Source organism: Bombina bombina, chromosome 2 (assembly GCF_027579735.1).
Source record: "Bombina bombina isolate aBomBom1 chromosome 2, aBomBom1.pri, whole genome shotgun sequence".
NCBI classification, from domain to species: Eukaryota; Metazoa; Chordata; class Amphibia; order Anura; family Bombinatoridae; genus Bombina; species Bombina bombina.
In genome coordinates this window covers 587,123,372-587,140,252 of record NC_069500.1, presented here as the reverse complement: position 1 = coordinate 587,140,252, position 16,881 = coordinate 587,123,372, and the positions used below count along the sequence as shown (strand labels likewise).

At 36.9% G+C, this 16,881-nt stretch overlaps 1 protein-coding gene across 3 annotated transcripts in view; it reads left to right on the top strand.

The window, feature by feature from the left end:
* PCSK5 (proprotein convertase subtilisin/kexin type 5) overlaps positions 1 to 16,881 on the top strand; it is an 868,299-nt gene that overhangs the window by 314,283 nt on the left and 537,135 nt on the right. For all 3 annotated transcript variants that reach the window (XM_053702490.1, XM_053702492.1, XM_053702493.1), the window contains exon 7: positions 705 to 877. In XM_053702490.1, coding sequence (XP_053558465.1) covers positions 705 to 877 — 173 coding nt within the window. The remainder of the gene's footprint in view (positions 1 to 704; positions 878 to 16,881) is intronic.

The following is a 16,881-nucleotide window of genomic DNA, read 5'->3' as shown; positions in this document are numbered from 1 at the left end:
GTGTGGATGAGCATGTTTGCAGGTGTGAGTGTATGCATATGAGGCTGTTGGTGCTTGGGTGAAAGGGAGTTTGTGTGGATGTACCAGCTAGATAGGACTTGCTTATGGTGAGCATGTGTGTGTGTGAGAGAGAGGGGAGTGTGTTTTGAGCGGGTAAGTAAAATAAGTGACATGTACCATGGTGTGGGTAATGGTTACGGTGTGGGTAATGGTTACGGTGTGGGTAATGGTTTTGGTGTGGGTAATGGTGTTGGTGTGTGTAATGTGTTGGTGTGTGTAATGTGTTGGTGTAGCATTACAAAACTCATCCATGTCAGTTTTCCCATCTATCTCTGCAGTAGTTAGGAGAATTTTGAACCATGAGCTTCAGCTTTGCAAAACCAATTGCAGACAATGTTTTCCATTATAACCCTGTATAGGCTAAATAACTCCATATCTGTGCTGCAAAATCTAATTAAAGCAAGTTTCCAATTTTAACAATGCATTGGTCAAAATATGTATTGCTCCAGTATTGCCAAGCCTTTTACAAGTCAGTTTCCCATTTGTTCAGTGAATTAGCTGACAATGATTCAGAAAGTCTTTTTGCATCTATGTGTGTTTTTTATATAATAAATGTGGTAATTATCATGATAGTTTTTATTTCAATGAAGTGAATGAGTGTAAAGTTCAGTTTATATTAATATAACATCTTGCTGTTGTTATAGGAGTACGTATGCTTGATGGAGATGTAACAGACATGGTGGAAGCAAAATCTCTCAGCTTAAACCCACAACATGTACATATTTACAGCGCAAGTTGGGGTCCTGATGATGATGGAAAAACAGTAGATGGACCCGCATCGCTTGCTCGCGAGGCATTTGAAAATGGCATCAGAACAGTAAGTGTCCTGAGCCATAATGGGGGAATATAACATGCGGAATAAGTTAGCATTCTTTTCAAGTTTTTATAATACATTTAGGGCCAACTTGTTGCTAGTTTTTATTAAACATCATGGATATAAGCAATAAATACCTAAATAACCTTATAAAAAATATATGGTATTGAGCTTTGGAATTTGGTTATCTTGTTTCAAATGTTGTTTAATATATGGTAAAAATTGCATGCTTTGTTATAATTTAGCTGCTTTTCATATAGAAATATATTTAAATAGGCTTAGGAGTGTGCACGTCTTGAGCACTATATCACAGCAATGTTTGTAACAATGTTATACATACAGTTTTCACATCACGTGCTTGACTCCAAATGTTCTTAAAGGGACTCTAAACCAAATTTTTTCTTTAATGATTCAGATAGAGCATGCAATTATAAGTAGCTTTCTAATTTTTCTCCATTCTTTTGCTATCTTAAAAAGCATAAGAGCTGGCCTATTTCTGGTTCAGAACCTGGGTTACTCTTTCTTATTGGTTTGTTAAATTTAGCCACCAATAAGCAAGCACTATTCAGGTTGCTGAACCGAAAATGAGCTGGCTCCTAAGATTTAAATTCCTTCTTTTTAAATAAAGATACCAAGAGAACGAAGAAAAATTGATAGTAGAAGTAAATTACAAAGTTACTTAAAATTGCATACTCTATCTGAATCATGAAAGAAAAAAAAATGGGTTTAGTATCACTTTAAGGAAATAACTATGTTTTAACAAAGGATACCATGAAAATTAAGTAAAATTACTAACTGAATTAAATTGGAAACTTTTTTTAATTGCATGCTGTACCTGTACTATGAATGTTTCATTTCAACTTTTGAACCAGTGTACACCTAACAGTACAATAAAGAGTGCAATAAGACTATAAACAGTACGTGTTTAGTTCTGTTATGCTCTTGCTTTTTGCAAGAGGCCAATGTCTCTTACAGATTGTGGTCACTTGATGCAATTATATCAGTTCAAAAGAGGTATTCAGGAAGGCCGAATGTCTGCAGTGCACATCCACAACAGCTCCTTTTCAAACTTCCATAGCCCTCTGTCTGTCTTCATCAGAAATAACTGGGAGGGGGTTTAGCTACCGACTGCACCCTCTGCTTTTGTATCTAATCTAATAATGCAGAACATGTTACAACCTAACATAACATAAATTCAATAAGTTCCCTTTTCATAGCAGAGAAGTGCAGCCAAGAAAATTTTGTTTCCAACGAAATTTTCGTTCCGAATATTCAGAGAAATTAGTTTCCCTGGATATTCAATGGCTGCACTATTCAGTTTTTATTTTGTTTGAAACAAAATAAATACTTAATTTTTGTTAAACATTTTGTTAAAACTAATGTTAATGTTTCAAAGCTACAGTTGAAAAGTTTACATGTAGCTACAATAATTATCTTAAAGGGACACTAAACCCATTTTTTTTTCATGATTCAGATAGAGCATGCAATTTTAAGCAACTTTCTAATTTACTCCTATTGTTAATTTTTCTTTATTCTCTGCTATCTTTATTTTAAAAGCAAGAATGTAAGCTTACGAGCCGGCCCATTTTTGGTTCAGAACCTGGGTAGCGCTTGCTGATTGGTGGCTAAATATGGACATATCAGCCCAAGTATTAATGCCCTAAGTAATATTCCATGGGAACGTCCAAAAGTAGAATCTATAAAATCATAAATGAACAAGAAGGTAAACTAGGAGGTGCTTTGTTGTTCATTTATGTTTTTTTTTTTTAGAGTTTGCAACATTGTTATACATAGATACAAACACTAATGCCACAGAATACTAACGACACGTGCACACTCCTGAGCCTCTATCCTACCTAGCTTTTCTCTTAACAAAGGATTTCAAGAGAACAAAGCAAACTTGATAATAGTAGTAAATTGGAAAGTTGTTTAAAATCACGTGCTCTATCTGAATAATTTGAATTTATTGTCCTTCGAAAGACTTATAGTTTTGTTTTCATGATTATTTTTTATTACATTATTAATTAATTAAGATGTATAAAGAAATATTAAACCCAAACACTTTATTTCGTAGTTCAGAATACAATTTTAAATTATTTTCTAATTTTACGTTTATTATGACTTTTTCTTCATTCTCTTGGTATCTTTTGTTGAAAAGCAGGGACCTATGCTTAGGAGCCAGCCCATAAATAGAGCACTATATGGCAGCAGCTTTACAAGAGCACTGGATGGCAGCACTATTTTCTGCCATGTTGTGCTCCAGATACCTACCTAGGTATCTCTTCAACAAAGAATAACAGGGGAAGAAAGCAATTTTGATAATAGAAGTAAATTGGAAACTTTTTAAAAATGGTTTGCTCTGTCCCTTTAAGTTAAAAACAGAACAAGTAAAATCAAACAATCTATCCTATTATACAATATATCCTATATACTATATTATCAATTAGTTGTAACAGTTTATTTTTGTATCATACAATTGAATAATTAAATGGTAATAATAAGTGCATTATTTAAAGCACATCACACAGTGTTAGTATTTGAAGCCATAAATATTATATTTTATTAGCCAACTTAGGGCCAGATTACGAGTGGAGCGCAAATTTGCGCTTATGCGATTGCGATATTTGTGAGCCACTCGTAATACTAGTACACGCAATTGTGTGCTGGTATTATAAGTAAGGCGCATTCTGAACGCAACCTCGCATTCAAATTGCCTGGAAGCTTTGCGCTCATGAAAGCGCCCTTCCATGGGCTCCAATTGGAGCTTCATTCTGATACCATCATACACGGCACATAACCTAGCGCAGAGAAGGGGGTAAGTCGCGCAGAGATGGACAGCAAAGTGTAAAAAAATATGTATATGGCTGCTTATATACATATATTAACACATAAATATATATGTATATGGCTGCTTATATACATATATTAACACATAAATATATATGTATATGGCTGCTTATATACATATATTAACACATAAATATATATGTATATGGCTGCTTATATAATATATTAACACATAAATATATATGTATATGGCTGCTTATATACATATATTAACACATAAATATATATGTATATGGCTGCTTATAAACATATATTAACACATAAATATATATGTATATGGCTGCTTATATAATATATTAACACATAAATATATATGTATATGGCTGCTTATATACATATATTAACACATAAATATATCTGCATATGGCTGCTTATATACATATATTAACACATAAATATATATGTATATGGCTGCTTATATACATATATTAACACATAAATATATATGTATATGGCTGCTTATATAATATATTAACACATAAATATATATGTATATGGCTGCTTATATACATATATTAACACATAAATATATATGTATATGGCTGCTTATATACATATATTAACACATAAATATATATGTATATGGCTGCTTATATACATAAATATATATGTATATGGCTGCTTATATACATATATTAACACATAAATATATCTGTATATGGCTGCTTATAAACATATATTAACACATAAATATATCTGTATATGGCTGCTTATATACATATATTAACACATAAATATATATGTATATGGCTGCTTATAAACATATATTAACACATAAATATATATGTATATGGCTGCTTATATACATATATTAACACATAAATATATATGTATATGGCTGCTTATATACATATATTAACACATAAATATATCTGTATATGGCTGCTTATAAACATATATTAACACATAAATATATCTGTATATGGCTGCTTATATAATATATTAACACATAAATATATCTGTATATGGCTGCTTATAAACATATATTAACACATAAATATATCTGTATATGGCTGCTTATATACATATATTAACACATAAATATATATGTATATGGCTGCTTATATACATATATTAACACATAAATATATATGTATATGGATGCTTATATACATATATTAACACATAAATATATATGTATATGGCTGCTTATATACATATATTAACACATAAATATATATGTATATGGCTGCTTATATACATATATTAACACATAAATATAAATGTATATGGCTGCTTATATTCATATATTAACACATAAATATATATGTATATACATATATATTTTGAGTATTAACACAGTCCCCGTAGACCGCAATGTAAATGTAACTTTTCAGTGCCGTTTTTTTTCTAACACCCCACATCTGAAAAAATTAAGCCATTAAAACTGCTTTGTGCAGTTATTAATTAAAAAATAAAGATGCTATTTGATTTTTATTTAAAAAATACACTACACTTAATTTTGGGGGCAATTAGGTGATTTTTTTTTTTTTTAATTAACTAGAAGTCTGACCTCTGGTTAATTTTCGGAGCGCTAATTGCTACCGTGAGCTCCTGGTAGCATTAACCAGCCACTTGTAATGGCTGGTTAATAATTGTGCACCAGTAAAAGGCGAATTTGCCCATTTACGGGCACACAATAAATTAGTGCTCCACTTGTAATCTAGCCCTTAGTCTATTTATTTTATTGTGGATTAAAGACCAAGGGCGCGATCCGATATAGGTCGTAGTTTTCGGCGCAAGCGAGGTAACCCGCGTCGCCCGCAGTTTCAGCTCGCAACTCGAGCTATCCAATATTCACCGCCGTCAGATGCTAAACTGGCGTAAGTCATGAAAACGGACGAGCAGCCAAAATGTGCGCAAATACACCTTTTAGTCGTCGCAAGTACTTGCGCCTGTTTTTTGTTCACGTAAAGTCTCAATAAAGTGTAGTTTTATGCAAATTAGCCTACGACTCGTAAAAAATTACGCCAGTTCTAAGAGATGCGCCACGTAATGACGAGATTCAAAAATCATACTTAAACCCCTGCGCAGCCGCAATTTCTTTAGTGTGTTTGGTTGGTTCTTGGAGCTACAGCACACTACAGCGAGTAGAGAGATTAGTGGTAAGAGTAGTGAGAAAGGAGCATCATCAAAAGTTAGTTAGGTCGGATTGTTGGTTGGATTGTTAAGCCAGTACATTTACTTACACTTTTTTTCATATTGCACACATTTTGCATACACACATATACAAAATACACAACACTTTTTTTTGATAACACCCAACACTCTTTATTTATCTTTTACAGTTTGAAAGGCTGAGTGTCTGGTTGTGATTGTGTGTGATTGAAGTGGGAGTGAGTGTGAGTGTGTGAGTGTGTGTAGTGTGAGGATGTCAGGGAGAGATAGGGCTGGGGGGAGGAGGGAAGGGGAGTCGCAGGGAGAGGATTATGTACAGGAGGAGCAGCAGGGTCCCCGTCAGGGAGTGAGCGGAGTGGGGAGAGGGAGAGCCAGAAGGGAGGATGGGAGTGGGGTTGCCCAAAGGCCAGGCACACTGAGAAGAGGGATAGAGGGTGCACATGGGGATAGAAGGGGGGAGGAGGGAGAGGATAGGGAGGAACCCACACCAGGGACATCCCAGGGAGGGAGCCAGGCAGCCCAGGACGAGGAGCGTATGAGGTGTCCCAATTTCAGTTTTGCAGAAAACCTCGCTCTCGTCCAGGCTGTCCTGGAGAACCATAATGCCCTCTTTGGACAAGAGAAGGGCAAAGGAGTTGCCCGGAGGCGTAAGGATGCTTGGCAGAAGGTGGTGGAGGCCATCAATGGAGTGTCCCAACAGAGGAGGAATGTTGACGGGCTTAAGAAGAGATGGAATGATTGCAAGAGGAGGGTCAAGGAGAGGATGGGCCAGGAAGCAATCTCCCAGAGGGCAACAGGAGGTGGGCCTCACTATGAGGCAGAATACAATGAGTGGCAGGAGCTCATTCGTAGGTCCCTGAGCCTCACAGCAGTCCGTGGACTTCCAGGGGCTCGTGACTCAGGGACTGCAACATCAGCACAGCATGCTGGTGAGTAACATCCCACACACTAGTATAATATGTATTTGTGTTATAACATCCTATATTGTCACACATTCATGTACACAATGAGGATCATGGTATTTTGATTACTAACAACTAAATATACAATGATATTTAACATTAAAGGGACATGAAACACAAAGATCTTTTTTCATTATTCAGATAGAGAATATAGTTTTAAACAACATCCATATTTACTTCCATTATCTATATTTAATTATTATTTTGAAAATCTTAGTTTATTAAATATCAATGCACATGGGTGAGGCAATCACACGAGGCATTGATGTACAGCCAACAATCAGCAGCTTCTGAGCCTATCAATAAATGCATATCAGCTAAGAATATCAAGATAATGAAGCATATTAGCTACTGGAAGTAAATTACAAGTTTTTTAAAATTCCATGCTTGGCTAGCTGAATCATGAAATAATAAATATGGGTTGCATGTCCATTTAATGCTACTTAACACATTGAAAATCATGATATGAGGTAGAATAGTGAAATACTAACATGTCTCAGAGTAACACAGGCCACAAGCCACATGTAGACCTTTCAGTAAATGGACACCATAGTCATCACAACCATAGTGTCACTTAAAGAACACATTTTCTCCATCACTGACATGTACACAGAACTATTGTATGAAACACATACATGTATAATTAGCATATTACAAACCCTCATATCACAAATCTCAATGTGCACAAGCATGTTATAGAGTTTGACATGAGAATGTGGATAGGCCCTAGCATGTAAATTGTATGCCCACATGGATAGATATGTGACTGTACTAATCACTCTCATCATTTGACTCCTTCACATAACCTCCAGTCACCAGGGTGCCTATGCCCATGAATCCCCCAACACCGGTTCTAAATATATGTCCACCACAACCACCGGTACAGATACGACAGCAGGAGTATGCCAGGCATGAGATGTCTTGGACTGCGTCGATTGAACATCCACATATCATGCCACCTGCATTAGAGGAGGATACCTGGCAGGACCCGTGGCAGGAGGAATATTCCTATGGCTTGGAGGGGGAGCCCCACCAGCCCCAAAGGGTAGATGTATTTCCCCCCCCCCAAGAATATCAGGGCACCACAGGAGTATACCAGCAGGCTGAGTGGATGCACACCAGCGGACATTGGGACTATCGGTCCATCCCGACATCTGGACCATCATCCTCAGTTGGAAGGGCTCCACCAACTGTAATCCATCGCCCTGCACCTCCAGCTCATATCCCTGTGGCTGCACCTCCTGCTGAGATATCTCTTCCTGCACGTCCAGCTGCTGTTTATGTTCCGGCACCTCCAACAGAGGTCATTGTTGCTGCACCTCCAACAGAGGTCATTGTTGCTGCACCTCCAACAGAGGTCATTGTTGCTGCACCTCCAACAGAGGTCATTGTTGCTGCACCTCCAACAGAGGTCATTGTTGCTGCACCTCCAACAGAGGTCATTGTTGCTGCACCTCCAACAGAGGTCATTGTTGCTGCACCTCCAACAGAGGTCATTGTTGCTGCACCTCCAACAGAGGTCATTGTTGCTGCACCTCCAACAGAGGTCATTGTTGCTGCACCTCCAACAGAGGTTATTGTTGATGCACCTCCAGCTGAGGTTAATGTTCCGGCACCTCCAGCTGAGGTTGTTGTTCTGGCACCTCCAGCTGAGGAACACGTCATTGAAAGAGAGCCTATTGTCCCTGCTGATGAAGAGCCCATGGATCAATTGAGTTCTGCCATGGGTGAAGAATATATCTCACTACAGAGGAGGCAAACTTTGACCTGTGAGACTCTAACGGAAACGTGTCAGAATATGCAGAGGGAACAACACAGGTTCCATAGAACCCAACACCGTTTGCAACAGAGGTCGAATGAGCTGCAAAGGGACATGGCAGCATCGCTATCAGCTATGGTCCAAAATCAGAACCAAATGCTACGTGTAATATCGGACATGCAAATCCAAAGTGACCAAAGATGGAGGGAACAGAATCAACTGTTGGGGGCTTTGGTGGAGCATTTCACCCAACAGCAGGACATGGCATCAAGTATCTCCTCTGTGACCAGCACTCCTAGTGTATCCACACAACCCAGGAGAGGCAGAAGACCCACACCAGGCCCCTCATCTAAGAGGCCTAAAAAAAAAAAAATATTATTCAATTTCTTTGAAAATCTTGTCCTCTGTTATTTACTATCTAATTGTCATCCACATCCATGTGAGTTGTGTTTTAGTACAGTAATATTGTTAAAACATATAATAATACCTGTGTTGAAGTGGACCAAAAAGGTATTATTATAATGTTTATGACATATTCATGCTCAATAAACAACATGACATGGTTGTGTCTCAACGGTACATATAGTAATATTAACTTCTAAGATGCACATCAAGGTTTCTCACATCCAATATAAATTGACACGTTGGTATATATAACTAATAATATATTTAAAGAATGTGTGAACATAAGGTATAAATATCCATTATCCTCATTCTTAATGATAGTGAACTAAACATGAATTAAACAAATTATAAATATACAGTAATTAGGGTTGTTAAAGGGACATTAAAGCAAATATTTTAACTTCATGATTTTGAAGGTGAAGATAATTTCTAAATTAAACTATAATTTCATTCTATTATTTCTGTAGCTTCATTCTATTGATATTCTTTGCTGAAAAAAATATCAAGATGTGTTTGGTAGCTGATGATTAGTAGCTGTATATAGATGCCTCCTGCAATTTCTTCACTGTGTGCATTTCTATGTCTTCATTAAAGTATATCTAAATTAATAATGAAAATAGGTCATTTATTTAAATTATAAGGTTTGTTATAATTTATCTTCTCTATCCTTAATCATGAAATAATATGTTTGGGTATAGTGTCCCTTTAAGGGAAGGGGGTTGGGATGTAGTACTTTCACTTACATGCAGTGGAAATCCAAACCTTTACATTCTGCAAGACATTATATATACACATGCAATGGTTGGTGAGGTACTGTCAAACATCATAATACATGTGAATGTTACGGTTTACTGTAATTATGAATAAGTAACTTACAGGTGAAGTATTCCCGGATGACATAATCCCTCACTTCATTCCCCCTCAGTGTCCCCCTGTCCACATCCTCAGGTACAGGAACCAGCTGCTGCTGCTGCTCTGGGTCAATGTCCCCCAACAAACGTGTGTCCACAGCAATGTTGTGTAGAATACAGCAAGCATTGACAATGGAACACACTTTGTTGGGGTTATACTGTAGTGCTCCGCCTGTAACATCCAGACACCTGAACCTGGTTTTTAATAGGCCAAAGCTCCTTTCAATGACATTCCTTGTTCTTATGTGTGCCTCCTGGTACCTGAGTTGTGGCTCTGTAATGGGGTGCACCAAGGGGGTTAATAGCCATGGTCTGCAGCCGTACCCTGCGTCACCTGTCATGTAACATATGTGTTTGGATTACTACAGGTACATCATGTGCTTTAAAGGGACACAACATGAATCACATATAAAAGATAGATTTCATCAAAATATTAATGGAAGTAATCAGGATAGTTAATTAAAATTCAAAGGCCTATCTGAATAATGGAAGAGCAATTTATACTAGACTGTCCATTTAATAATAACCTGCAATTGTTAGCAGCTTGATAATTAACTTTGATTAGATCATTTTCTCCATTCTATAGATAACTCTTGATGACAAGCATATTAGATATGCTCAATAGCTGCTGATTGGTGGCTGCACATAGAAGACTCATATGATTGGCTCATATATGTGAATTAGAAAATCTTTAAAAAAATATATTTAAAGAATGAATAAAATGATATAAGAGAAGTGAATTATAATGCTGTTTAACATTGTATTCTCTATCTGACACATGAGATGACAATATGTGTTTAGTGTCCCTTTATTAGAAATATACAGACAGAATGAAGGTACTCACCAAGCAGCCATCCTCCCGAAAGTGTTCCATTTTCAAACATATTGAATAAGGAGGTCTGGCGCAGGATGTAGGAATCATGTGCACTCCCTGGGAAGCCTGCATACACATGTAAGAATTTCAGATTGGTATCGCAGACCATCTGGCAATTCAATGAGTGAAACCCTTTCCTGTTAATATAGAGGATTGTCTCCTCATGTGGGGCCACAATACGCACATGTGTGCAATCAATTGCCCCCATGACATTAGGAATACCCCCCAGTCGATAGAAGCCTTGTTTAAGACGGTTCCATTCCTGGGGGGTATGGGGGAAATGAATGTATCGTTGTGTCTGGTTATCTAGAGCAGTCAGAACCTCCCCTAGAATCCTGGAGAAGGTAGACTGCGCTAGGCCAGACACAAGCCCCTCTGTTGACTGGTATGAGCCAGTTGCCAGGAAGTGTACAACACACAACAGCTTCTGCATACCAGTCAGAGCTCGGTTCCTATACGCTTGAGGGTCAATTTCATCCTTCAAGACCTCATATAGGTTAATGAGGCTTGCAGATGTCAAGCGATATTTTTCCCTGACCTCCACTTCTGTCATCCCAAACAGGGTGACCCTAACCCTGTGTACCCTTGGTGCTCTTCCCCTCTGCTGATGCCTTCGTCTTATAGGCCCTGCTGGCCTATGGGCAGCTGCAGCAACAGCAGCATGGGGAGCACCAGGAACAGGGACAACAGCAGGAGGATCAGGGAGGGCAGCAGCAGCAGCTGGAGCAGGGACAGCTACAGCACCATGACCAGGGACCTCAGCAGCAGGGATACCATCCAAAACAGGGGCTTGTAGGGGTTCCAGCACCCCTTGTGCCCCACGACGCTGTCTCACTCTAAATGCTATATACTGCAAGGGAAACATGGTGGCTAATGAGGGTGTGCATTTGCAGGTGTTTTAAGGTTGCAGGTGAGGGGTTGTGCTGTTTGTGATTGGTTTGACACACTTGCAGGGGCAGGAATAATAAATGCTTTTAAGAGGTTAACTATTTGTGAACAAGCTGCTGCTATGTATATTGTTAGGCATGCATTTGTTAGGCCTTCTGAGAGTTACGTTGGTTTCTAAGTCAGTGCAAGGGTACCTGCGCCTTCAATTTGTGGCGAGCTGAGAATGGCGTAGATTTAGAAAAATCTGCGCGCGTAAGTCCTTACGCCGTATATAGGATAGCAAATTGCGCGTGTTTTATATGTCAGTCTATGGGCCAAAAAACTACGGGCGACGCCAGAAATCTACGCGCGTAACTTCTAGCTTACGCTGTATATAGGATACCAAATCCGCGCAATTCTTGGCGTCGCCGGCTTTTGCGGGCGACGATTTTTATCGGATCGACCCCCAAGTGTATTCTGGTGAGATTTGATCTGTCAACCCTTATGCTTGAACTGATATTGCCTTAATCAACTAAAAGAACATTTAAGCACAATTTAATATGGGACTATATATAATGGATTGCTAAGAAAATTTGCAATGGAAATCTTCATGCTCCTGTTAGGTGCAAACCTTGGAGTACTCTAAGCTGATTCTGATTGGTGCATATGTATCATTAGTGAGCTACTGTGCACTTTAGCAATCATAAGTTAAAAAGGCTACACACAATTTTATCAGCATTTTATGGCAACTTGCTTAAACTATTCTGGGCACTATAGCTGTGTGCTGGAAATTCCCTTTAACAAACCTAGACCATTGGCTTATAATGAACGCTCTCTATTTTCTATCTATTTCTCTCTTCTCCTGTCTTACTCATCTCTCCCTTCTGTAAAAAAAACCTCTCTGCATTGTCTGCTAAAACCAAAGGCAACTAAAGTCAGAACAAAATACCTTGAGCTGCGTGGGTGTGTGCTATGTGAGCTTGACATGAGTGGCATTGGGTACTAACCCTCATTAAGGTCTGGTGATGCAGAATTGATACTGACAGATGCTTTTCTTCTAGCAAAGGTGAAATGGACATAGTGGAGAAAATGCAAAGTTATAGTGGACTATTCAAGACAAGAAAACTCAGATGTTTGTTTTAAAATAAAACCTTATTTAAAGGGACATTATACACTAGATTCTTTCTTTGCATAAATAATTGTAGATGATCCCTTTAGCCCATACTTTTTTTTTATTTTTAAAGTATAGTTTTGCTTATTTTTAAATAACATTGCACTGACTCCTAACCAAGCCCCAAAGTTTTAGAAGTATACTGAAGTCTACCTAATCCAGCTTGCTCCTGTTTGTGTAAAGAGTCTTTTCATATGCAGAGGGACGGGGAAGGGGGGGGTCTGCTCTTTTTTTGCTATACTGCCACTTTCAGTGGGTGTTCCAGCTAGCCTATTAAACAGAGCTAAACAGGGAGCTTCTAAGTAAGTTTTTAAATGGTTTTATACTGTATTTTTATATCAGTATCTGTGCATATTATTCTTTATAGTAGTGTTTATTATATGCAATTATATAAAAAAAAAAATGGTGTATACTGTCCCTTTAAAGTTTTTTAAATCCTGCAGGTGTTTTTTTGTTTTAGTTTACTATTTTGCTGCCCTAGGGGGCTGCAGCACATTGCATAACAAATCATTTTGCATTCTACTTTAGCAGCCAAAGGGTTAACAAGACTGTACTGTATAGTAATATGTAAACAAGTATGCAGAATGCTTTTGCTCCTCTACAGAGGAAGTTTTCTGTTATAAAATGATGAATGCTATAAAGGATTTTTGGCAGGATTCCTAATGAGGCATCATATTTGTTCCAGTTTTTGCTCATCTCTTCTACAAGGTGTTCTAAACACACATTTGCTTTTTATGGAGCAGAGGCTGAGCATTCTAGTTAATGGTACTGTTGCCAGATACTGATGGTTTCACATTGATTTTGCTGAGCATGTTTTGGATGCATAAAAGAAACAAGCAATAGGTAATTACTGAGCAGAATGTATGAATTATTATAGAAACAACTGTATTGCTAATCACCACATTATAGCTTTATAGTTATAGCAGGGAATTGATTATAATGCAAAAATACATTTATCATAAAGCAGGACTTTAACATAAAGGGACATAAACCATTAGTAAACCTGTTATATTGAAAAAAATAATATTAAAGGGATATTAAACTGCAAGTTACAACTACAATGAAATGTTTACTGCCTCCTCCTGTACCTGCAGCTCTGTTCAAAGCAGGTTTCCTTTTTTAACTGAAGCACAAGTGGAGCACTAATTTTTGACGCCCGTAAACGGGCAAATTCAATCATTTACAGACGCATGATAAATTACCAGCCATTACAAGTGTCTGGTTAATGCTACTGCAAGCTCGCTGTAGCAATTAGTACTCCAAAAATTAACCAGAGATCAGATATCTGACCAATTGCCTACAAATTTAAGTGTAGTGTAGTGTAGTTGTTTAAAAAAAAATAAAAAAAAATTGTAGCATTTGTTTTATTAACTGCAAAAAGTAGTTATGAGGGCTTAAACTGAGCAGTTGTGGAGTGTTAGGAAAAAAACGGCACTGAAAAGTGCCTTTACATTGCAGTTTATGTGTTTTTCCTAGAAATATATATGTATATACTTATAAATACATATAGGAAACAATCGAAGTAGTCTGCTGTAAGGAAAACAAAATCCGCCACAAATATTGCAAGTAAAAGCCGACTTTATTGAAAGTCTAGGTAGAGACTGGGTACATGTAAGCTCGAGAGAGACAGCAGAAAGGATGGAAACGTCTGATGCGTTTCCTGCCCGTAGGCACTTCGGATGCCTACGGGCAGGAAACGCGTCGGACGTTCCCATCCTTTCTGCTCTCTCCTGAGCTTACATGTACCCAGTCTCTACCTAGACTTTCAATAAAGTCGGCTTTTACTTGCAATATTTGTGGCGGATTTTGTTTTCCTTACAGCAGACTACTTCGATTGTTTCCTTTGGAATTCCATTATACAAGAGACTGAGGAGTGTCTCTTCACCTGCTTGCAAGGAGCCTCACTATCACCCCACGCAGTGACAAACCTCAGATACAAGGTAATCTTTTTTATGTGCAAGATACCAATTGATAAAATCTTTAAACAACTGCCATCAGGCATATCTATACTGCTTGCGTTTTTCTTTTACTGAATGGGTGGATAAGAGACTTTTAAATATATGAGACATTGCACTTACAGCGTTACCAAGTCCGGGACACTTGTCGAATCTGAACTGTTAAATTGTCACAGCATTACTTTTGGATATAAGTGCAATAGTGCTACAAAGTGTTTTGAGTGTGTAATATTGCTTGTGTGATATAAATACATATATATTTATGTGTTAATATGTGTATATACATATATATTTATGTGTTAATATGTGTATATATACATATATATTTATGTGTTAATATGTGTATATACATATATATTTATGTGTTAATATGTGTATATACATATATATTTATGTGTTAATATGTGTATATACACATAAAACACAAATATATATGTATATAAGCATATACATATATATTTACACTTTGCTGCCCATCACTGTGTGACTTACCCCCCTTCGCTGCGCTAGGTTCTCAGTCGTGTTTGACGGCATGAAAACGAGGTTCCCATTGGAGCCTATGGAAGCACGCTATTGTGAGCGCAAAACCTTCCCTGTAATGCGAACGCGTGTTTAACTTCCACATGGAAGATGCAAGTAGTGGTCTGACTGACACTACCTGTTGGCTCACAGGTGTCTGCTTGAGACAGTTCTTGGAGTCTCCCAAGTGGTACTTTTACTATGTGTTTAACCCCTTTGTGGAGGTTAAACACACAGACTATCAGGGTTAGTTGCTCTAGTTTATATGGCATATCATTTTTAGCACATGTCATTTTTGTACTATAATTTTTTATTTATCTACTATAATGAAGCAATCCCATCAGTGAATTTACAAGTTATGTGGCTATAAAATTGATTGTAAATGAATGATTTACTATAAAGGTGAAATACTGTGCTTAGGTGTCTATACCTTTTAATAAATTACATATATAAAATTCTGTATTGCACAGAATTTTAAGAATTGTTTTCTCAGATGTATTTGAGACTTCTAATGGGCAATATTTTATTTTCAACTCAACAATCAATTTTCTTGAAAATTTTGGACAAAAAAAAAAAAAAGTTAAAACAAACCAGATGTGTTTCTTTAAAAGAACAAAGTTTCCCATTTAAATTCAGTATTTATGCTCAATACGATTTTATTGTTCCATATTAGCAGAACAAACCCTGCTTGATATTTAGCATCATTATAAAAATAACTGAAGAAATCTTGCTGAATGCCACAAATACAGGAAAACAATGAGTTGAGCAGCAGGAAACCATATTTATTGTTTTCTTCATAGAAATAGAACAGGAAAAAAAATCAATTAGGCATGATGTATTATTTAATGTGAAAAGTTATCAATAATAAAAGAACATATTTTAATAAAAACTTTATGCTCAAAAAGAAATAAAAAGAAAAACAATCGCTTTATGTATTCCTTCTCACAACTCCTAGTATATGCCTCACCAAGCTGTACATTCAAAGTGACAACTCATAATAAAATCTAAATAGCGCAGCGAATATGTCTTCTGACTAAGGCAGTAAAAGGAAAAACTGCATATATTTTCTGACTGCTGCTGAAGCAAAAAAAATAATTCAGTCTGTGACATGCTATTCTGCACCGATGATTGCGCAGCAATTGCCACTGTGCAGAACTCATAACAATAATATATTCGTATTTATCAATTTTGGTAGGAGTAACTGTTTTTATTGTTACAAACCTTGCAGAATGTTTTAGCTACTTTTTCTTTGTACTTTTTTTATCGCTCTTACAGTTTTTGAACTGTTCATAGTAATGGCAACAAATAGAAAATAATAGAGTGTTAATATTAGAGCGTATATAGAATGGTCAAGTGGTATAGCCCTGTAGCATTTCCTAAGTACAAGGCTAGTAAGAAAAGCATGTAGTTGTTATTGTTACAATGTAGTATCATAAAAATAGTTTTATCGAATTTGCATGTTTATCATCACTTATGCAGTGCATTGAAAAAAATCTGCATACAAAATGTAACATTTTAAAAGAATTTCATTTTTTAAATGTTGCAAGGTTGTAAATAACTTTAGTATGCATCTTAAAAAAAAATGTGTAACTTGCACTTTGTGTTTTGACATTTGAATT